Source organism: Diadema setosum, chromosome 17 (genome assembly GCF_964275005.1).
Source record: "Diadema setosum chromosome 17, eeDiaSeto1, whole genome shotgun sequence".
Lineage (NCBI taxonomy): Eukaryota > Metazoa > Echinodermata > Echinoidea > Diadematoida > Diadematidae > Diadema > Diadema setosum.
Window position 1 is genome coordinate 2,166,204 of NC_092701.1, and position 23,375 is coordinate 2,189,578.

The 23,375-nt window shown below is 38.8% G+C and overlaps 2 protein-coding genes across 2 annotated transcripts in view; one reads left to right on the plus strand and one right to left on the minus strand.

The window, feature by feature from the left end:
- Positions 1-5,555: 5,555 nt before the first annotated feature.
- Positions 5,556-21,988, minus strand: LOC140240867 (oncoprotein-induced transcript 3 protein-like). The gene is made up of 8 exons (XM_072320641.1): positions 21,967-21,988; positions 20,048-20,083; positions 18,727-18,753; positions 16,889-17,067; positions 16,003-16,403; positions 15,473-15,572; positions 7,013-7,193; positions 5,556-6,108 (listed from the first exon to the last, which is right to left on the minus strand). The coding sequence occupies exons 4-8, from the start codon at positions 17,036-17,038 to the stop codon at positions 5,957-5,959; spliced, it is 984 nt and encodes a 327-aa protein (XP_072176742.1). The 5' UTR covers positions 17,039-17,067; positions 18,727-18,753; positions 20,048-20,083; positions 21,967-21,988; the 3' UTR covers positions 5,556-5,956.
- LOC140241093 (scavenger receptor cysteine-rich domain-containing protein DMBT1-like) overlaps positions 18,172-23,375 on the plus strand; it is a 32,688-nt gene continuing 27,484 nt past the window's right edge. Inside the window, exon 1 of the mRNA XM_072320860.1 lies at positions 18,172-18,370. Coding sequence (XP_072176961.1) covers positions 18,172-18,370 — 199 coding nt within the window. The remainder of the gene's footprint in view (positions 18,371-23,375) is intronic.

The following is a 23,375-nucleotide window of genomic DNA, read 5'->3' on the forward strand; positions in this document are numbered from 1 at the left end:
CCCTAAAAGTGATTTCTTAAATAGAATCTATTATTTCGGAAAGAAAATTATCAGCTGTTAAATAAATCTGCAACATTTTTGAGGATCACACATACGGTGTAAAATTCGTATATTATACTAATATCATATCTAACTTATATGAAGAGTTTGAATCTGATTTATTTTTAATAAGGGATAAAATCTTGTCAATGATACTGCAAGAAATCAACAAGAAATTCTTTTAAGATATCAAAATTACAATGCGTCATACTACGAATTGATTATTTCCTGTTTTCAGCGGATTAAATATCTCAAATTTAGCTCTTTATGTGCCACGTCCACACACCTGATTCATTCAACGGCATGCCAAGTTCGCATATTCTGCTCAAACGCACAAACCCACCCAAACCGATCGATAAATCACCAAATGCCACAGTAAAACGAAAGGACGATTCCATCCTCCTGTCACAGGTAGCTTGATCTCAGTGTGGTGATTGACTATCAATTAGTGTTCGCTACTGGATTTACAAGTAAATTGTAAGTTTCCGTCTCTGTTTTGTGTGAAAAAGTAATGCCTCTAATTAGAATTTAGAATTAGAATTTAGAATTTAGATTTAGACCATTAGAATTTGATTTGTAGATATAGACATAGATATGTCATACTATGTACATTAAAGCATAGCTTGGCATTTTCTCTGCAGCTTTGATCATTACATGCCCGGGTTATTATACAGAAATGTATTAAAGTTACATAGATTTGAAAAACAGAATGTTTCCCCAAAGCATGACTATGTTGCGGTCTCAGCACAAAGAGGGTTTACACCATGGCACATAAAGAGTTTATAAAATGGCTGCATCTGATTTTGCATTTAAACTCTGTATTTAAATATATATATATATATATATATATATATATATACATATATATATATATATATATATATATAGATATAGATATAGATATAAAGAGAGAGAGAAAGAGAGAGAGAGAATAGAAATCTTTGCTCAAAGTTTTCACTATATGTATATATATATATATATATATATATATATATATATATATATTACATGTATACATATACAAATGTATATATATACATATATTTATATATATACGGGCAAAAAGTTGTAATGCTTTATGACATGATTACTAAACTAGTTCACAATAGGCGCAATTGAAATATAAAATATGTGTTCATAACACAAGTTGAAAGTTTGAATAAAGTAACAAAAGTGTGTACAATTTCTTACAATTTATGATTATGATCATAAAGTTTACTTTTTTAGACGTGGACAACGACCAGCTTTGACCTCGCTTTCATTTTCTTTCAGAATAAATCTTGATTATTATTATTTTTTTTAGCATGCACAAGACTTTTGCAAGTAACGGTATGCTGCACACCTACACACCCAAAACACACAAGTACATAAACACACAAACACATAAACACACAACACCCACACGAACACACACACACACGCACACACATAAACACATAGACACACACACCAAGTGCATGGAAGATGCAATCAATGCGCAGTTGCTGTCAGGCGCCCGTCAAGTTATCGGCACAAAGAAAATACTCCCCCACCCCCCCCCCCAAAAAAAATAATAATAATAAAACAAAAAAGTAAAAAAAAACAACTGCAACATTGCTCATGTAATATTCCGTACTTTTGTCCAGGCTTGGTATGGAGCTAGAACACTATGGCTAAAATATCATCATTCAAACGTGCAATGATATATCATGTCAGTTTCCTATGAATGCGTCTTATAAAACTCGTCAGTAGCGTTTGTAACTCTGATGTGATGCTCGATGTTCCATCTAAATGAAAAGATCTTTGATTTGGTTAATATCGGGTAAAGTAGCTTTCTTTTGATTATTTACCATTACGGCCTAAAAATGAAGTTGTCTTTCTCCAAATGACAACACATAATAAAACGATCTTTTCACATCGCTTCAACAAATGTGTATATTACTTGAGAATCGGAGTTGTGGGTTGATTTTTTTCCTCTCTCTCTCTCAAGGTAGACATATGGTTCTGCTGATATGATAAAGTTCATATGGGTGAAGTGCTATCATAGCTCCATTTCCTCATCACTTTCTATTCTTTTGTGTGTGTTTATACGATATTGCACGACTTCGAAACAAGAAATCATGAATGACTTCTTTGAGTGTAAATCGACGACAAATGGTTTGTACACATTTAACCCGTTGAGGACGAGTCCCGAGTATACTCGGGCAGGGTTCTATGGGAAATGCGTGTTGTAGCAAAATCAGTCCGTCCTCAGCGGGTTAAACTCATGAACCTAACCGGAAATCTGATATCAATAAAGGCTATAGTTGGAACTTGGCTTCTGATGGTTTCTATATCGATCATGAATTTTCATAAAAAGGGACGAGTATATGCAATTATCGTGTATGATATTTCTTAAATGTATCTTGATTTATAGGAATTAAAAACATTGATTATAGTCCCAATATTTTTTTTTTTGTATTGATGTTTGAAATATCGCGCAGCTAGAAACCAATAACGACATTCTCAATTTGTAATCGAGTATGAATGATGGAATCGAAATGATTTTTTTTAGCAACATAAAAGAGAATCTATAATTTGGAAAATATTGGAAATAGAAAAAAGACATCAAAATACCTTTAAAGTTACAATTGATATGTTACAGTTGTTAGATCAAATTTTATAATTATATGGATATGACATGACTTTTTACCAGTCTTAATGCTTGTGACTGGTCGTAACGACGTCATAACGACGTCATACGATTCGCTACTGTGTCGATCATGAATATTCATGAGATTGAATTTAATATGCAAAAACTAGTGAAAAGAAGGAAAACATTGATAATTACAGTATTTGCGCGGGTTTAAACTTTAAACTGTGTCAGAAATTGTAAATTTTATTGTTATCTTATTCGAACTAATACAACCTTGTGTTATGGAGACATATTTTCATATTTTATGTGACGTCTTTTTGACGTCTAAGATCACAAAGCAATACGATGATCATAATAATTAGAAATAAAGATGTCAAATGAGATATACATATTGTAATTATGATGGTTTTAACAAAAATAAAAAGATGTAAATTAGAGATAACTAATTCCATGTGATGACATGACGAAATGAGGATTCTATATGGAAGTTTAGGTAACACGTTTAGCAAAATAATATAAAATTGGATGTTCAAATAAACAAATGCTGTTCCTCTACGCGAAATTGAATGTTCAATTGTGAAAATCTCTTGCTCAAAAACGTTATTGAAAGTGCTTACTAACTCTAAGTTAAGTGCTTATCGAGCCCATTCCCCGGGCCCATTCCGCACTGATTTAAATACACATACTTGGAAATCCACGCCTAAACACGGAATGAATGCTTAAACCCTACTTTACTTATGACCATTCTTTGATTGAGGTGCCTAAAAAGAATTTGAAAGCATAATATGAAATCGTTTGACCAGATACATGCATTGTTTCAAACATTCAAACATTTAAATGCACATAGAATAAAATAATTCAAACTCATAAGGAAACAGCTCTCTAGTGAGTGGGACTCCACAGACACCAGGAAACACACAGGTACACTTCCTACCGCCTTTAGCCGTGAAGAAGACCTGTATAAGAGTCGAAAGCTTGGCAGCAATGAAACGCAATAAGTGAACCACTGCAACGTCTGCTAGCAGCGGTCCTTCTACGTCCGTCACGAAAATACTTACAATGCAGCACCCATCATGGACGAGGCCGATCCCACTTCACGATATATATTATATATATTATAATATATATATACAATGTTTGTGTGTGTGTGTGTAGGGCTATAGGTGCCTAAAGTAACTCCCGCAGAGTTCGTTTTGTTCGTTTTGTTCATTTTCTTCTTCTTCTTCATTATGCTATAAAGGGCGGCGTGACACTCTCAATGATAAAATACATCATTTAACAAAAAAAAAAAAAATTGGTATGCGATGTGATATCAATATTCAAGTCTTTACCTGTCGTGTTTGCAAGCTGACATTTATGATGATTGCACTCACTATCATGATTACATAAAAGATAAATATTGTATAGTGATTATGTGCAATTATTATAATATTCTTGGAATTCAGGAAGATGATGCAATTATTGTTATTATTGACGCAGGTGCTAAATTTGTTTGTGTCGTTGTTTCTTGGTATAGTTTGCTACAGTCTATCGTAGGTTAAGGGGGTGACTTGGAATGGGAAATGTTTTTTTGATTACAATGCCAATTGAGTCGGTTTACATTAATATCACGCTTTTATACGATTTTTTGAATATGATTTTGTATGATTGTACAGATATTTATCTTTTATGTACTATTTCGTGTTCTTTTTAACATTATTTGTGTGTGTAAAACTCTCGCACTGAATTTTCTGTAATGTTTTAATGGGACGATTAAACTAAATTGAATTGAATTGAATTGAATTGAATTGAATTGAATTGAATTGAATTGAATTGAATTGAATTGAAGTGAATTGAAGTGAATTGAAGTGAATTGAAGTGAATTGAAGTGAATTGAAGTGAATTGAAGTGAACTGAAGTGAACTGAATTGAATTGAATTGAATTGAATCCTGGTCCAGGGTACATTATAAAGATTAATGTTATAGTATGCTACGCAATATACATATTACAAAATACTCAGGCACAGACATACATATCAGGCGTATACACAGAATGATGAACCATTTTTGCTGAGTGAGTATAGGAGTACTATTGCGTTCTAAGTTTGCCATTCTTCGTTTATTCATAGCGTATTTAAAAATCACTTCAGTTGCCAATGTGTGTTTATCATCTGCAACATATTTTTTACCTGTGACGTATGTACATAACTACCTACAGTTATGGTACCTCAATTTTGTAAAGATTTTTCTTATACACAAAAATAAGTAATGAAGAATTGTTAGGTCAAAATTCTTAGTTCCAAGAACCGCACATGTGGTTCTTGATCGGGCAATCATTGTACAGTACACAGTATGCAATTACAAATGTATGTGAAAGTACAAACTTAAACATGAACAACACAATAAATGACATTATCCATTGATGCCGTGAATAAAGTCAATTTAAGTTCCCTAGTTTGAAAAACACACACACACACCGTATCATATCGTATTTTTGCAAGACCTATTCAAATTTTGGTCTTGACAATATTGACATCAGTTTACATCGTTGGACGATCAACACAATTGTCAAGTGATTCCTTTTGCCTTTACACTTATAGCGATGGCAATAGAAGCCACATACACCCCAGATTGCAAGTTTAGAAATGTTTTACCTCATACTTGAAATTCACCGCTCACTGATATTGCTTTATACAACTATGATGGAAATTTCTTTTGATATATATATATATATATATATATATATATATATATATATATATATATATATATATAATTATATATATATATATATATATATATATATATATATATATATATATATATATATGTCGTCCCTGACAGAGAGTGTGTGTGAGTGAATGTGTGTGTGTGTGTGTGTGTGTGTGTGTGTGTGTGAGCTGGAAGAAGCATGAGAGAGGGTAAGGGAGGAAAAGGAATGAGATGGAAAGAGAAAAGTGTGACATAAATCGGAAAGTAGACGAACATTCATTGCTCTGATACTTGACACCCTCTTCTGCCCACAGTACAAAGATTTCGATTGAAAGACGAGGAGCGGCGGAGGGAGGTGGAATGGACGAAATTCGAAAAAAAAAATAAAAGTTATACTCTGCTATGCACATAATATAATCTTAAATCATTTCATGATTTTATTAGACTTAATGTGTATCATTCGTTTTCAAACCATTTCTTGAAAATGACAAGGTATTCATACTATCATTTTTCCCACTATGAACAAAATGATGCTTTCCAACAGTTTTTCTGATTCGATGAATTTATTTAGGATGAGCGAAATCAGACGTCCGAGGAGCAGAGCTAATCACCCTACGCTTCTTCCGTCTTTAGAGGGCGGTATCCCACAGGTCCTTGACGACGTCCTCTCCATTTCCTGACAGACACCATGGCAACCATAGCAATAAAGAATCCAGCTGTTCCAACTAGCATCATGTTGACGGGCTGAGACAGCCAAGAAGAATCTGAAGGTGCACATAGATGATAGAATACTCTTAATGATGCTGCATCTCATAAGTGGGTTACGAATAAAATTGCCTCTATCCTGCATGCCTAACGGAAAAGGAAAGAGGGGGACACAAGGCTTTAACCATAACTTTACGAAGAGTATGCTCATAACTTATGAACTTATTTTCCTATTTTCATCAATTCAGTTGATGTGTTCTATACAACAATATTTCTGCATTCATTGAATCCAAGTATAAGTTTTTGGCAGGTTTCCTTCTAAGCTGAGGTGGCCCCTGCCGTGAAGAAACATCATTTCTATGAAACATTATTTTAGAATTCCGGTTATTGGCTAAAGGATATATACTGTCCTTGTAGCTACGATTCAATTTGAGAGAAGGACTTTAACTATCATGGCAAGCAGGCGATGCAAAATAACGTACATTTTTTTTTCTTTGCAGGCAACATGGCACATGGATGTTGCCGAGAGAGTGAAATATAAAAAGTAAAGATACATTGATTTATTGTTCTGTATTGTGTTAACCTCTGTCAACGAGATTATGCGTTTGGCAGCGTTTACTTGTTTATTTGTCTACCAGCCACCAAATATAACTCGAATTGCATAAATCGGATTTGAATAGAATTTTTGAGACATGATTGTCATGTTGCAAAAGAATAATAATAATAGTAATAATAATGATAATAATGATAATAATAATAATAACAATAATAATAACAATGATAATTAAAATCCACAATTCTTTGGTCGTAATCTTGATCACGATCCGCATCCAGGATACAGGATGCGTGAACAGTTCTAAGTTATATGAGGGCACTTGTGACCCTGTGGACTTCCAGCAGGTTGATTCTTCGAGTGCTTTTGTCTTTTACCCGTATCTTTCATTAATGCGTAATGGAGCCTACCTCTGTCACGTGATTCCATGTCCTGCTGATTTGACAGTGGTCCGTTGGAGATGGTATGAGGCTTGGAACTCGTCCCTCTAGATCCAGAGGCACTGCGACGTGACCGATGGACACATCCTTGTGCACACCGCGAGTTGGGATCGGTGTTGTCACACACCAGAATATCGCAGTGCAGATAAACCTGCAAACGTCATACATCGACCAAATGTGTATAATCTCTTGTTTTGCATTTAAAACGAGTCTCTGCTGTCTAATGTATAGTTGTTGTAACATTCGAAATTAAATGGGTGTCGTAGATTTAATTGGTTGACAAAGAGTATTGTATGCCACAGCAGGAAATGGTTCTGATGAACTTTCTACATGAGGACAGCAGTGACCTACGAACAACCTGACGTGGCCAAATCGCGTTTAAACAGGACTCTTCAATGATACTGGTACATGTATGTTTCTACGTACCTGACTGAGCAATCTATACATCGTTTTCCTGTTTGCTAAGACATTCTGCTGTTTGAATTACAATATTTTTCACCATTAAATGAAATCAGCTGTTGTGACTCTTGCTGGAATTTTCACGGAGTGACTGTCATTTCTGTATGCGTACGTACTTACGGTGCTGTTGGTGTGTTTCTAAGGATTCGATATTGGCATAAATCTATTGACTCGAAAGAAGTTACTTCTGCCCGTCGCCGAACGATTACCAAAGTAATTGATGATGGCTTAAGTAAGGGTTAGAAATGAAGTGGTTGGAATGTGATTTATACAAATTAAACAGAGACGGAAAGCTCTGAATAATGAAATAGGTATCAGTCACAAGCCCCTGGGAGCCGGGGGTGCTGCAGCACCCCTGACTTTTTGGAGTAGGGGGGCGTAGCACCCTTGTGGAAAATTATGAATTGGGGGAGTGCGGAAGCACCCCCAATTTTTATTTTTCACAGAGAAGATTGCTTGCTTTTTTTTATTGGAAATTGTCCAAAGATTTCACCCAAAATATGTAGCAGATCGTTGAATTTCAGTTCTGAAAATGCAAAACCTCCCTTGCGTGGTAGGGTGACATCCCCTCCCACACCCTTCCCCGCTTGGTCCCTTTTCATAGACCTGTGGTGCACTTTTGAGTTTCGAAAATCCCGAATATTTCATCAGTACTTCGCTGTATATACCAAATCTGTCACTTCAATTTTTAAAAAAAGCAAAAGTTTCCTTTGTGTGAAAGGGGATATCCCGTTCTGATTAACCATTCCCTCACTCTGTTCCCCTCCACATGTTTAGTTTATTTTTTGATTGACAATTTTCAAATTATTCCATCAAAAAGCGTATTTCCATTGTATTTCTAAAATGCAATTTTTAAGCCCCCTCGCATCATGCGCATGCATGGGAGGGGTCGGAAAAACCCTTAACCGCCCATGTACCCTCCCCCTGCTCTGCTCGACTCCATGCATTGACTATAGCTACACTTTGGAGATGACAATTGTCCAAATATTCCATTAAATGTGCATGTGCACCAGATCGTTAAATTGCAATCAAAGAAATGCAAAGGCTCCGTTCTGTCTCTGAGGGTATCTCCTTCCCACAGACTCCCCTTCCCTTCTATAGATTTCAGTATTTTCATGTAGGGCCTACACAGTAATGATGCACACGCGAGACAACAACTGATGAGATACCGTAATTTAGCCATTTTCATTTTTCTGAATATTCATTTATTTGCTTACTATTTTGATTCAAAAAGTGCGCACCAGATCGCTGAAGTGCAGGTCTGAAAATGATCATCATGGAGATCCATGATTCTCCAACATTCAACTCCTTCCTCTTCCTCTTCCCTTCTATTTCATCTTTCCTCTTCTAACGATGTCCGAACATCCTACTTGATTCTCACACTATTCTTCCTTACCACTCTCTGTGTTCCTTTCTCTACCGTCTCCACTAGTGCAACTTCAACCTCTAGCCCAATACTGTCTCCCACTCTTCACTTTCTGCCCGCCTCACAACCCCCATATGTCGCTTCCCTCTTCGTTTCTCCTCTTTCTAGGCTCTTCTGCCAAACAGCGATCCGATTAAGGACTACATACACATGGTGTCACCGCAAATCTTTCTTCCTCATTTACTTCACCATGCAAACCTTCAAACAACACATAATGTAAGGTTAGCCAGTGTGAAAATTCACATGACATTTTATTGTGATATCTGCCACCACTCCATACATTTGCTCGTGATCGGTGTAACGAATTTCAGTTTCAGAAATGTCATGAATGTAGAGGTTCTCTGGCGTGGGAGGAGGATCCACCTCCTCCACCTATTCAATCCACATGCATCTAGAGACTAAGTACGCCTTCACAATGAAAAGATTTACACACAAAAGAAGAGGTGAGATTCCACTTTTAGCCATTCGCATTTTACGAGGAATATTTACTTTCGTCCTTTTTGGTATTGCAACTTAAATTGTACACTAAATCATACAATTTCAAATCTAAAAATGCAAGAGCTTACTTGTGTGTGTGTGTGTGTGTGTGTGTGTGTGTGTGCGGGCGAAGGGGGGAGGGATCCTCCTTCTAAATACGCCACCTTATTTGTGCACTATAGATTGCTGGATTTCACTAAAGTGCAGAAGTTCCCACACCCTCCATCCTTTGTTACACCTCTAATGAACCGAGTACAAAGTGAAGGACACACAAGTGGAACAAGAAATGACAGATAACACGATCAGTCATTCACATGGCCCTGGATATTCATTGCCCCCCCCCCCCCCCCAATCCACTGGTTAAAAAAAAAAAAAGGTAACTCAAGGGTTAGTAAACTTTTTAGTGGGTCCCTCCATTTTTCGCATTTAAAACAACGGTATACATGTATTTCGCTTTGATCACTTATGTTTCTTTCTTGCAATACAATGTATGATTACTTTAGGTCCTCAATTGTTATAATCTTTTTATTTCAATAAGTTCTACTTACCTTATTTTCTGTTACAAAATGAAGTGAAACATATGTTTTTTGTTGAAAAATGAAATAAACTTTGAACTTTGTACTTTGAAACTGCTTTGTTTTAATCGACATGAAAGGGTGATCAAGAAATAAGATATTTTTCTAAGATTTCTTTTAACCATAATTAAAGAGGTATATAGTGTGAAACATTAAAAAGCCCGGAGACGACAAAAGATTGTGATTCAGCGTGATTCCTGGTTGGCATTCTGAATATAAGCAGGATGTGCGCAGTGTATTCCGAACGGCAAAAAGAGTCGCTGCAATGTTGCGCAATGTGATGTAGAATGTACACCTTTGTACCTTACGCTTCGCTATATCAAAGCTAGATCATTGGTTTTGCAGTGTTGCTTTACATACTAGTCTTTATTAAAATTCTTTACATTGCCAATTATAACATGTGACCTGGGCTATTTCCTAATTTTTCCATGTATATAAAACACACACACACACACACACACACACACACACATAAGTTAGGGGATGCTCTAAAGTGCAGATTTTGGACATCCTTCCCCCGCTTGGTCACTTCGACGCCCCCTCGCTGGTCATACCTCCCCAAACCATGAACATAAACTGACACCCTTGACTACCAGTGGTGGATCAATAGGGGGGAGGCACATCGGGCGCCCCCCCCCCCCCCACTGGCGTAGCCAGGGGGGGGGGCGATGGGGGCGGTCGCCCCCCCTAAGATTTGGACCGGGGATTTGGGAGGCGGAAAAAAAAATGCGTGTATACTGTATGCATGCACATGAAGCCGGTCTCCTTTGCAACCTTTCATCAATAAGATATTTTTTTTGAATATTTCACTCAAAGTGTGCACCAAATCGTTGAATTTCAATTCAAAATATGCAAAATCTCTCGTGCTTGGGAGGGGGTATCCCCCTCCCAAACCCTCCCCCTCTGTGCCTCTTTCCCTATCTTAGTAGTACACTTTTTAGATTTACCAAAAAATTATGAATAATTCTGAGTGCACAAGACTTATCACTAGGTTCCCTCATGTATAAGGGGAATTTCCCCTTTTAATCGACCCTTTCCTCCCTCAGTCCCCCTCCCCATCATTTTTTTTTTTGTGTGTGTGTGTGATTTCCCAAATGTTGATTCCATCAAATATGCGTATACGAGATATCTCAATTTCAACCTTAAAAAGGCAAAAGCTCCATCGGAAGGGAAGGGTGGAGATAACACTCTCCCACGCCTTCTCCCTGCTCGCACGCCCCTCCCCCCCCCCCCTTCCGCCATGCATAGAAGTAGACTGTGGCTATACCCAGATCGCTTTATTTCAATTCTAAAAATGGGGGAATCCCCCTTCCCCTAAGCTCTACCTCACTAGACTTTATATATACACACAGATGGTGCACATTCGGAATAAAAGCTAAATTCCGTGATTTTAACACTTCGATGAAAAATATTGCACCAAAAATTTGCACCAGATCGCTGAATTTCAGGTCTGAAAACGCAAAATCAACTTCGTGTGGGAGGGGATATGCCCCTATCTACACCCTCGTGTGCATGCTTTTTCTGTTTGATTGCTGAACAGACAGCGTTCATGATATTCAGCGTAAGAATAAATACAAGAAGATTATTTAAATGATACCATTTTATAGGCAAATTGTTCAATGATAATCTACATCAGAATATACTGCTACCTTAAACAAGTGTTACTGTTTCACGTCGATAAAACGCGCAAAAACATGCATCAAATTGCACCATTTGCAACATCAAAATGCAAAAAGTTCTTACCGTGGGAGGGGGGACACCCCCCTCCCACACCCTCCCCTCCCCCCTCGCTCGCTCCGCTCACTCGGGTTCAGTCGCGTTCATGATATTCAATGAAAAGAATTAATACAAGAAGATTATTTAAATGATACCATTTTATAGGCAAATTGTTCAATGATAATCTACATCAAAATATACTGCTACCTTAAACAAGTGTTACTGTTTCACGTCGATAAAACGCGCAAAAACATGCATCAAAATGCACCATTTGCAACATCAAAATGCAAAAAGTTCTTACAGTGGGAGGGGGGACACCCCCTTCCACACCCTCCCCTCCCCCTTCGCTCGGCCCGCTCGCTCGGGTTCAGTCGCGTTCATGATATTCAGTGAAAAGAATTAATACAAGAAGTGTATTTAAATGATACCATTTTATAGGCAAATTGTTCAATGATAATCTACATCAAAATATACTGCTACCTTAAACAAGTGTTACTGTTTCACGTCGATAAAACGCGCAAAAACATGCATCAAAATGCACCATTTGCAACATCAAAATGCAAAAAGTTCTTACAGTGGGAGGGGGGACACCCCCCTCCCACACCCTCCCCTCCCCCTTCGCTCGGCCCGCTCGCTCGGGTTCAGTCGCGTTCATGATATTCAGTGAAAAGAATTAATACAAGAAGTGTATTTAAATGATACCATTTTATAGGCAAATTGTTCGATAATCCCTAAAATATATTGCAACTTTAAACAAGTGGGACTGTTTCAACTCGTTAAAACACGCAAAAACATGCATCAAATTGCACCATTTGCAACATCAAAATGCAAAAAGTTCTCATCGTGGGAGGGGGAACACCCCCCTCCAACACCCTCCCCTCCCCCTTCGCTCGGCCCGCTCGCTCGGGTTCAGTCGCGTTCATGATATTCAGTGAAAAGAATTAATACAAGAAGTGTATTTAAATGATACCATTTTATAGGCAAATTGTTCAATGATAATCTACATCAAAATATACTGCTACCTTAAACAAGTGTTACTGTTTCACGTCGATAAAACGCGCAAAAACATGCATCAAATTGCACCATTTGCAACATCAAAATGCAAAATGTTCTTACCGTGGGAGGGGGGACACCCCCCTCCCACACCCTCCCCTCTCCCCCCCCCCCCCTCGCTCGCTCCGCTCGCTCGGGTTCAGTCGCGTTCATGATATTCAGTGAAAAGAATTAATACAAGAAGTGTATTTAAATCATACCATTATAGGCAAATTGTTCAATGATAATCTACATCAAAATATACTGCTACCTTAAACAAGTGGGACTGTTTCAACTCGTTAAAACACGCAAATAACATGCATCAAATTGCACCATTTGCAACATCATAATGCAAAAAGTTCTCACCGTGGGAGGGGGAACACCCCCCCCCCCTCCCACACCCTCCCCTCCCACCTCGCTCGCTCCGCTCGCTCGGGTTCAGTCGCGTTCATGATATTCAGTGAAAAGAATCAATACAAGAAGTGTATTTAAATTATACCATTTTATAGGCAAATTGTTCAATAATAATCTACATCAAAATAAACTGCTACCTTAAACAAGTGGGACTGTTTCACGTCGATAAAACGCGCAAAAACATGCATCAAATTGCACCATTTACAACATCAAAATGCAAAAAGTTCTCACCGTGGGAGGGGGGACACCCCCCTCCCACACCCTCCCCCCCCCCTCGCTCGCTCCGCTCGCTCGGGCTCGGTCGCTTCGCTCCCTCGCAGACTAACCGCCCCCCCTAAGATGAAATCCTGGCTACGCCCCCCCCCCCTTACTTTCGAAAGTGAAGAATAAAGCTACAAACCGCAGTTTTTGGACTGTAAGGTGTCAAAATTTTCAAGCTCGCTCGCTCCGCTTGCTCGCATTTAATCGTTACGCATTCTCGTGATGTTGCTGCCAGTAATTGCCAGCAATTGCGCCCGGTGCGCCCCTCCCCCTTAATTTCAAAAGCGAAAAAATATAGCTACAAACGGCAGTTTTGGGACTGTAAAATGTCAAAATTTTCAAGCTCGCTCGCTCCGCTCGTTCCCATTTAATCGTTATGCCATTCTCCTGATGTTGCTGCCAGTAATTGCCAGCAGTTGCACCCGGTGCACCACCCCCCCCCCTTAATTTCCAAAGCGAAAAGATTTAGCTACAAACGGCAGTTTTTGGACTGTAAAATGTCAAAATTTTCAAGCTCACTCGCTCGCTTCGCTCGCTCGCATTTAATCGCTAGGCCATTCTCCTGATGTTGCTGCCAGTAATTGCCAGCAGTTGCAACCGGTGCACCCCCCCCCCTTAATTTCCAAAGCGAAAAGATTTAGCTACAAACGGCAGTTTTTGGACTGTAAAATGTCAAAATTTTCAAGCTCACTCGCTCGCTTCGCTCGCTCGCATTTAATCGTTAGGCCATTCTCCTGATGTTGCTGCCAGTAATTGCCAGTATTTGCACCCGGTGCACCCCTCCCCCTTAATTTCCAAAGCGAAAAAAAAAATATAGCTACAAACGGTAGTTTTTGGACTGTAAAATGTCAAAATTTTCAAGCTCGTTCGCTCCGCTAGCTCGCATTATGCCATTCTCCTGATGTTGCTGCCAGTAAGTGCCAGCAGTTGCGCAGTTTTTTGACTGAAAAATATCAAAATTTTCAAGCTCCCTCGCTCGCATGTAATCGTTAGGCCTTTCTACTGATGTTGCTGCCAGTAATTGCCAGCAGATGCCCTCGGTGCACTCCTCCCCCCTTAATTTCCAAAGCGAAAAAATATAGCGACAAACGTCAGTTTTTGGACTGTAAAATGTCAACATTTTCAAGCTCGCTCGCATTTAATCGTTATGCCAAACTCCTGATGTTGCTTCCAGTAACTGCCAGCAGTTGCGAAGTTGTTTTTTTTTACTGAAAAATGTCAAAATTTTCAAGCTCGCTCGCTCGCATGTAATTGTTATGCAATTCTCCTGATGTTACTGCCATTAATTTGTCGTTTCACACCATCATTCCATAATCCATGTAAGGAAAAATTTACAATGTTGCTCACATTCCGTCATGTATTGTAGTCCCCAGTAAGTTTGCAGACTGACAGCGCACGCACATACACACATACACACATACGCACGCACGCACAAGCATACACACCCTCAAAAATTTCCCCTCCCCTCCTCTGCTCCCTCCCCCCTCCCCCGAATAATTTCTATATATGGACATGCATTAAATGGATCTTCGGGTGCTAGTTCCTCGCGCGAGGGTAATATCGGTAGAATGTGTTTTATTTCGCCTTCACTGCCCCCCCCCCCCATTCGTAGCATGAAATAATTGCCGCCACTGTTTGCATGGCTTATGCTAACATATCCCCTCTCTCATACATCATGTACGACAATATCAACGCTGCATAATATGGTCCGGCAACCTAGCGGGCGGCTCAGGGGTTCAGCACTCCTGTGAAAAAAGTTGCTCCCAGGGGCCTGATCAGTCATGTTCTTCACGATATAAATGGAGGGGTTGTGGACACACTTCGTCAAGTTGATACAGTAGGCCTAGTTATTCTGTATCCCATTGTGATACGTGATAATGAAATGATGCCATATTATACCAAATAACATGCTGGTATCAATAAAGCTATCTTGTCTAATATAATGTAGCGAACTTCACACATAAAACGATGATAAAATTCGGTTTTCAGGAAAGGATTTGGGTTTAGGTTAGGTATTTTTGGCACCTTCGACAGGTTGTAACAAATGGTTATGAATAGTAGTTAGCTTACCTCTGGGTACTCGCCGATGAAGGCAAACGCTTCAATGGAGAAACCCTTGAATAGTGCCCCCATTGAGTTGTAGAAGTCCACTGTCGAGTCTTCGGCACAGCTATTCAAATACACATACAGACAAACAAATAAGGAAACACAGTTGATTATACACGGGAAGTCGAAATTTCAGAATAGCTTCTAGCAATCCCAATTGCGTTATTCTAACTCATCATTTCTTTCTTTCTTTTTTCTTGTGTCTTAAATCATGCTATTTATTGCTCGTTATGTTAGTATCCCACATATGATTGCTATCATGTGCCTATTCTATAGCAGGGGCGGATCCAGGAATTCAGTAAAGCTGAGGCGCCTTAACAAAATTAAAGGGGGCGCTTGCCTCCCCCAATTTTTTTTCGATTTATTTCTTTCGTTTTAATGAAAAAAAAAAAGAGGGAGAGCGCGCCCGGTGCGCTCCCATCTGGGACCCGCACTGCTATAGTCAACGTTTAACATCAACGTAAATCGGACGAAACATTTGAGTTTGTACATACCCATCCTTGATGAAGGTGTATGCTGTTGGGTTCATCGGGTAGACATCTGGTGTCGCCCAGCAGCGGTCTGTCATAAGAGTAATGTCCGTCACCGCTGTCAGATTAACTGCAAAATAAAGCTTCTCTCCCAGCAAAACCAGTGCCTCCAGGTCTGAGGATGGAGCGCTGAAGGAGTCATCAGAAAAGCGACTGAGACTCAAAGAAAAGTTGCCGTAGCCAATCTCTGTAAACTTCACAACGCCGAGCTTTGGTTTGAAGGAACTCCCCAACAGACTTCGACGGTTCAGCTCACATGTCACAGGGATCTTCAGGCGGAAGTCTCGAGTGATCAAAGATCCATTCTCTCCAGTTGGCTTGAAGTAGGTCACCACGTTGGAATACTTGATAACGGCATCAGTTTGCTGTAGAAATTCAAACCAATAAAATACAAACATAGTAATTTCTAGATACATTTTGGGGTACGCCAAAGTCAAAAAGTATAAAAAGTCTTAGCAATGTCTCGACAAGGATCTGACTGTTGCCGCGTTTTTACTTCATAGCTATCTTATTTTCCTTCAAGATATATTCCACTATATGACCAGTTAGTGATTTTTTTTTTTTTGTTCGGCCAGGTCTGCATTCAATAAGGTTAATGTTCTCGAACCTGAGATTAAAGGTCATAATTGCTAAACTGTTCCATGCGCTCAACATCGTAAAGCACCCCACCTACCTTGATACATAGAATGTGATAGCACACACAATTATAATTCTATTGACACTTCAATAGACTTCTTGTCATAAGGACTTGCAAAGGCATCTGATTCTGTCATGGTTTGTCTGAATCCAGCAAAGATGTGTACGTGAAAATCATTCCTTCATACTGAATAAGGTGATTTTTTTTTCTGACCTCAGACTGTGTGTCGCAATCGTTGTACCTAGTGGTTACAGCAACATATTGGCTGCTGTAGTCGTAGCCATTACAGCTCTGGTCTTCGAAGTGGACGTCGCTTGCGACACCGTGATTTTCAAGGAGAGATTTGTCGAGGAATACCGTCATTGAAGTGCTGTCACATGAGACACTAGCTCCTGAATCACAGATCAAATAGAATATGAAACATCGAAAGATCGTACCTAGGTTGCGCATACAAAGTTATATGAAAGAGCCCTGTAGTGGGAGCTATACTGACCATCACATAGCAACCACCCCCCCCCCCCTCCATCCCTATACCCACCGTGTAGTGCTGTCAGGTGTCAGGTGCAGCGAATACTGGCAAACTGGTATTTCTTCTCCTCTGACTTTTGTGCATTACTTTGTCTTGTAATTGTAATTTCAATCGAAAAAGAGTACAAAAAATTAGCACATGATAATTCCTGCAAAGACCATATTTTTCTAACCTCAAAAGTGCGAATCTTGCTTGAAAAGAAACCACTTAAACGATATTTGATCTCTGTGTGTGATCTACTATGGATTCATTATGTCTTTATGTAATGGAGTAAGTATATTAGCTACAGACTCTAATGGTTCTTTCCCCTTCAGATCTGCAATGACTTTTGGCTGATTATCCGTTGGAAGAAGACAAGCGTCTTGAGACAAGGTGTAGTATAGCGCCGGCATCCAGCTCTGTCGATGACTATAACGAGCTGGAATCTGAAAACCAGTCAACATATCACCAGCAGATTGGGTCTACCGTCTGCAGCAGCCTCTTATTCCGGCCTGGATGCAGAGAAACGGAAAGGCTGCAATGCGGCACTCGCTCATCTTAGCACAGGAGTGTTGGAGAACACCAAAGGCTATCCAGATGATGACGGCAGCCTACAATGTCTCTGTCCTTGTAGGACACCAGGAGTGAGACATGCACAACTTCATGCAAACAAGAACGATAGAGATTGAACAGCACCTTCCATTGAGGTTCATCCGCCGTATATTGGACATCTTTTGGAAAGACAACGAGCCGAAGATCGAAGTTCTTTCTCGTGTCGGCATATATAAAGCATGTTCACGCTCCTCAGGCAATGTAGGTTTCGCTGGCTAGCCATGTCCAACGTATGGAAGCCTGATGGCCGAATCCCTGCAAAAACATCTTCTATGGACATCTGGTAACTGGCAAGAGAGACACTGCCCGACCGTTGCTGGGCTCCAGAGATATGGTCAAGAGGGACTTGAAGGCTCTGAGATGAATACAGAGCACCATGGGAGGAACACGCCGCTCATCACTCGAGCTGACGAAGTGCCTGGTTGTGCAGCTGAGCCGAAGACAGGCCAGGAAAGAGTGCAGCGGAAGAGAAGCGGACCCGCAGAAACGAGCACTCTACTTCTCACACAGCACAGAAACAATCCACAACTGCGACTTGTATGACAGAGAATGCCTGTTCATCCATGGAGAGCTCTGTTCAGAACCTTTCTAGTATGATGAAAAATACTTGACCAACTTCTTTCAGAAAAAAGCAGAGATCATAACAGCGTTACCCTATAAACATACTACGTCAGGATACTATAAAAAAGAAAAGACATTTTCTGAAATTACCTTATTTTCGTTATGATTATCTTTATCCTGCAGTGACATTTACATAGCCTTCTCAACCAGCGATGGTGGCACCAAAATTTTGAAGATACATAATTCTTAAAATGATTGTCCAATTTTCTTAAAACTTCCGTGATGTGTTATACTAATATTGTTGTATACTATAGTCCACATGTACATAAATATTGGTGTCATTCCCCTATAAGAGATGTACTTTTCTTACCATCTGCATTCGGAGCTGCAGTTGTACCTGAAATGACAAAGAGCATATACAAAGATATTTATGTTCAGTAGAATGCTCCAAACAAACCCGGATTACTGCCTAAGATATAGGAGAGACAATATGCATGAGTGAAACAAGACCATTACACTTTCAAATACATGTAATGCAGTGTGTGCAGTTTGAAGAACCAAACAGATATAATAGGTGAACTCGCCTAGTACCTCCCTGGAAGAGCCTGCTCTGTGCATCATACACTACTTTCTACTAAGGAAAACGATCTTTATCGTTTGTCGAGTATAGTAGAACTGCCGACAAAGAAACTAATTAAACGTACATATGTATTACATTTTGTATATTTTGATATACTTTTAATGTATTTAATCAGCCTGGACCAGTAAAGATGAATGGTGAAAATCTTGCATGTATACACTCCCTCCATATGGGTTTAAAGAATTGCTTTGTAAACTCGTCGAATTCTTTCTGTAACCGTTCTTGTGCAAAAGATATTTCAAAATTCTTAGTGCGAAAACGTTCCTTCAACTTCCAGAAAGTGAAGTCTTGGGAGAGAGAAACGGGCTCCTTGTTACGGCTTAGTGCGCCCTGTCTTTTCATTTTAAGCACGAAAGAAAACAACTTTATAACCGCGAGGCAGAGTACTCAATCATTCCTCTTAACTATTTTAACCATAGAAGCGAGAGTGTGCAGGGCCGGCGGAGCGTTTACAAATTTTTTTTGGGGGGCCCACTTCCGAGTTTCATAAGCTAACAAGCAAAAAAAAAAAGAAAAGAAAAAAAAAACGGCCTTAAGCGCAACTTCTGGTGCCACTTCCGGGTTTCTTCAGCTGACAAGCAAAAAAAAAAAAAACCAAACAAACAAACAAACAAAACAAACCTTACCGCGCTCACACTTCAAGATCTCTATCTATTTCTTTCTAGTGCCACTTACGCACTTCCGGGGTTAAAAAAAAAAAGAAAAAGAAAAAAGGTGGGGGGTTCAAAGTGGTATCACCTTATGTATTCCTTTGTATGGTGCAAAAAACTGGGGGCCGAGCTCCCCCCGTTCCGCCGGCCATGGTGAGATGCGTGTGAGGTATCATGACCATATTAAAAACTATCGATTCCGGTTATCAGAACTTGAATAATAATAATATTGCGCTTGCAGAGTGCAGAGACCTACCCTATAGGTCCTTTACAATACGGTAACTTGGCACACGTCAGTAGTTGCCTTTCCTTTTCTTATGGAGCCAACACTCCAACGAAGACAACAAAAAAGGGGGTCTTATTTCAAATAGTGTGAATAAACGGAAGCCGTAAAGTCTTACCTAGGGATAGGGGGGTTTGCCAGTCTCTGGTTGTTTCTGAACAAAGCAGATGAGAAAAATATGCCGTGATACAGCGGAGCTATAAAAAGTTATAAATTTTCAGCAAAGACAAGGAGCCCGTCACATCTACAAACAGCTTTCAACATACTAAGGGTAATAATCTGGAAAATGGCCAACATAACGAGATTGCAAGAACTTCTGAAACTGGCAAAATAACGAAATCGTCTTGTTATTATTATTATTATTATTATTATTTATTTATTTATTTATTTATTCAGCAATTGCAAAACAATACAAGTGACAACAGAGAAACAACTAAAACAAGCAAAACACAAGAAAACAAAGTGTCAGGCTTTCCCTGTTGAGCTTCCCGTAGGAAGCTCAACAGGTACATGTGGACATGCACCAATCAAAAAGGAGCCCAGTCTAAAGCAGGAGTTTATAGAAGGACAATTCCGTCATCCGGAAAGAAAGTCTGGCATGATCAAACAGCATTTGAGATGTGCCAAGTTGTGTAGGGTGAATGTGGAAGACTATACCCAGATCCCCCCCCCCCCCCCGCCCCAAAACACACACACCACCACCACCACTACCACCACCACCGCGTACTGGCAAAAGAATATAGTGCACAAAACTCTAGAATTTTGTTTTCATTGCGATGTAGATGAAGATAATTTAAATGCGTTGATTGGGTGTAAGTGAAATGAAAAATGATAGTTATAATGAGATTATGAAAAACGTTGATTTTAAGATAACAGGAATGCATTTAAGATTGAATTAGACTTACTTTAGACAATGCCTTTTAGTTAATTTACAAATACTGTTCAGAAATAAAACAATAAAAAATTAGATGATTTGCAATATTTGTTTGAAAGAGAAATCTGTAAAAGAAATGATATCAAAATTTACCAAAAGCGAATGATGACATTCTGTAAATGGTTTGTGTTTGTTTTTTTCTGTCAAAAATGTTTTCAAGGAATTTCCTTTTCTACTTTTTGTAATGTGATATAGAATGTTGAATCATGGAGAAAAAAGATAACATGGTGGGGTTAAAAAAAAAAAAATCAATCAAATAACCTATGCCCGTCAACCCTGGAAGGCATGCCAACAAAAGAGTTGAAGGGATGGAATAATTTCGTTTGAGACCTGGCTTCAGGTTTCTAACTTTTAGTGATGAGATAATGAGAAACCTTCCATGAAAATGAAAGGCCACGTAATTCCAAGAGGAATTCATCCTTTATTTGACTGAAGTTGGTTTTGAAATGTCCGAGATATCCAAAACAAGGCGATCCGAATAAAAGGCGATACACATTTTTTATTATAGGATCGCTTTGTTTACTTTGTTTTTGGATATCTCAGCCATTTCAAAAGTGATTTTCATCAAATAAAGTTTTAATTCATATTAGAAAGGTATGCTCTGTAACATTTCACAAGTTTGCAAGTGGTTTCTTAGTAGCCGGCAAAAAGTTAAAAGCTACATCCTCATCTTTACCAATACTATACCATCCCTTTAAAACTCGAGAAGAAACCTGCTGATATGATAAAAAAAAAAAGGTTCCGTCATTTTGATAATAGAAAACATCTATCAATCAGTGTTATCAGATATGACAATACATAAATTCTAATAAATCAATCGGTAGGCCTAATAAATTTAACTGAACTGATTTTTTTTTTCTCGGCAATTTTAGTGGAATTGGGCTCGTAGGACAATACTTTTCCAAATAAATGTCAATTTTAATGGTATTTCTTGGAACTTTTAAAAGAGTGTGCGAAAATGGTCAATGTGACACCCCGAAAAAAAAAAGAAAAATGATAGTCATCAATGGTCATGTTCCAAATGATGTATAGAGAATAGATGACATACAGAACAAATCGAATGAATATTACATAGGTGAAATAGCAAAACGAATTATTCTTACCAAACTGAGCAACGTCGAAACCATCGCCTGAAAAACAGAAGATAGAAATGTGACTTTTGTTAAATACACATCTCATTTCCAACGTGATGTATACCGTAACTTCCTCCTTTCTAATGGCAAGCATCCAAAGCATTTTCTTTTTGTCCGAGATGGTAACTTGTATACCATTAACTTCATGACAATGACTATATGAATAAATCATTAAAAACCAGACAGTTCGTCAATCATATTTTCTTCTTGAATATAAAGACTCAAACTGTTTAGCGTGAGAAATGAAAATCCCGAGAAATCGGACAATACAGTGGTTCAACACTTTCATAATTTCTGCAGACTTTTACGATGAAATTTGGCCTGCATGTTTAGTCTCAGGTCAACTATATACTTGAAGCTTGATTTTATGAACATGTTCATCTCTGATAATAAAAAAAAAAAAAAAAAAAAGAAATCGCGATAAAACCTTAACTTTAACGTCCGGGGGAACGGAACCATTGGCCCTACCCCACCCCCATACACACACACGTACACCCACACACTCACGCATGCACACACACAAGAACTACTACAAATAATCTGACATGAAATGCCTAAGCTCATATCAAACTGCATCTTTAATTCTCTATCATCCATGGTTGCAGTGGTCAATTCCGAAGTTATTTGCAACTTGTTTCATGCAACCAGACCGAAATGACAATAACATCAACAAGAAAAATAACGATAATGATGATAATAACAGTAATAATGATAATGAGAATAAAAGTGTGATACATTGTACTAGTACACGGGATAGATTCTTGAACAGTGCTAGCACTGTTCTTCCAAAGAGCCCTGCAATTATTACTGATGGACATAATATTATGTTGAAAGAGCCACTCTTGGCGCATAATGACAGACAACCATGAATCCATTACAAATTACTAGATGTAGACTGATAAACTGAATGGGAATAACAGAAGTAATTTTGAATATATTGCAAACATTTACCAAAGAAAATTATTCAATGCTAAAAAACAAGAACAAAACATGATGTGGGCGGACTCTTTCGTGGACAGTCTGCAATGATAACCTTTTTCTCTGGAGTGTCATAAACTTACCATTGACGCCATGATTGTTGATGCTCGACACAAGAAGAACACAAACGAACACAAACATCTGCGCCATTATCAGGGTTATGCTGCATAGGCCTATCGACTCTGAAATATGTTAGTAGCTCTCTGACAAGGCATACTTTGCTGATACTTTTATATAGGTGTTTCGTCGGATTTCTAAAATATATTCTCATTGATCGCAAGCATAACATGTTTATCAAAAAGTAGGATGTCAGCGCATGCCCCGTAGGAAGACCAATCGCGTCATTTTCTGACGTAATTGAACACTTATCTTATCATCGTTTCTCTAAAGTGCGGAATTGA

What these genes read in the sequence shown, in the direction of transcription:
- LOC140240867 (XM_072320641.1), bottom strand. Translation starts at nt 17,038, where the DNA reads ATGACGGTATTCCTCGACAAATCTCTCCTTGAAAATCACGGTGTCGCA. An exon ending in TACACCTTCATCAAGGATGG is followed by an intron (nt 15,573 to 16,002) that starts GTATGTACAAAC and finishes GTATTTGAATAG; the next exon opens with CTGTGCCGAAGACTCGACAG. An exon ending in TCATCGGCGAGTACCCAGAG is followed by an intron (nt 7,194 to 15,472) that starts GTAAGCTAACTA and finishes TGACGTTTGCAG; the next exon opens with GTTTATCTGCACTGCGATAT.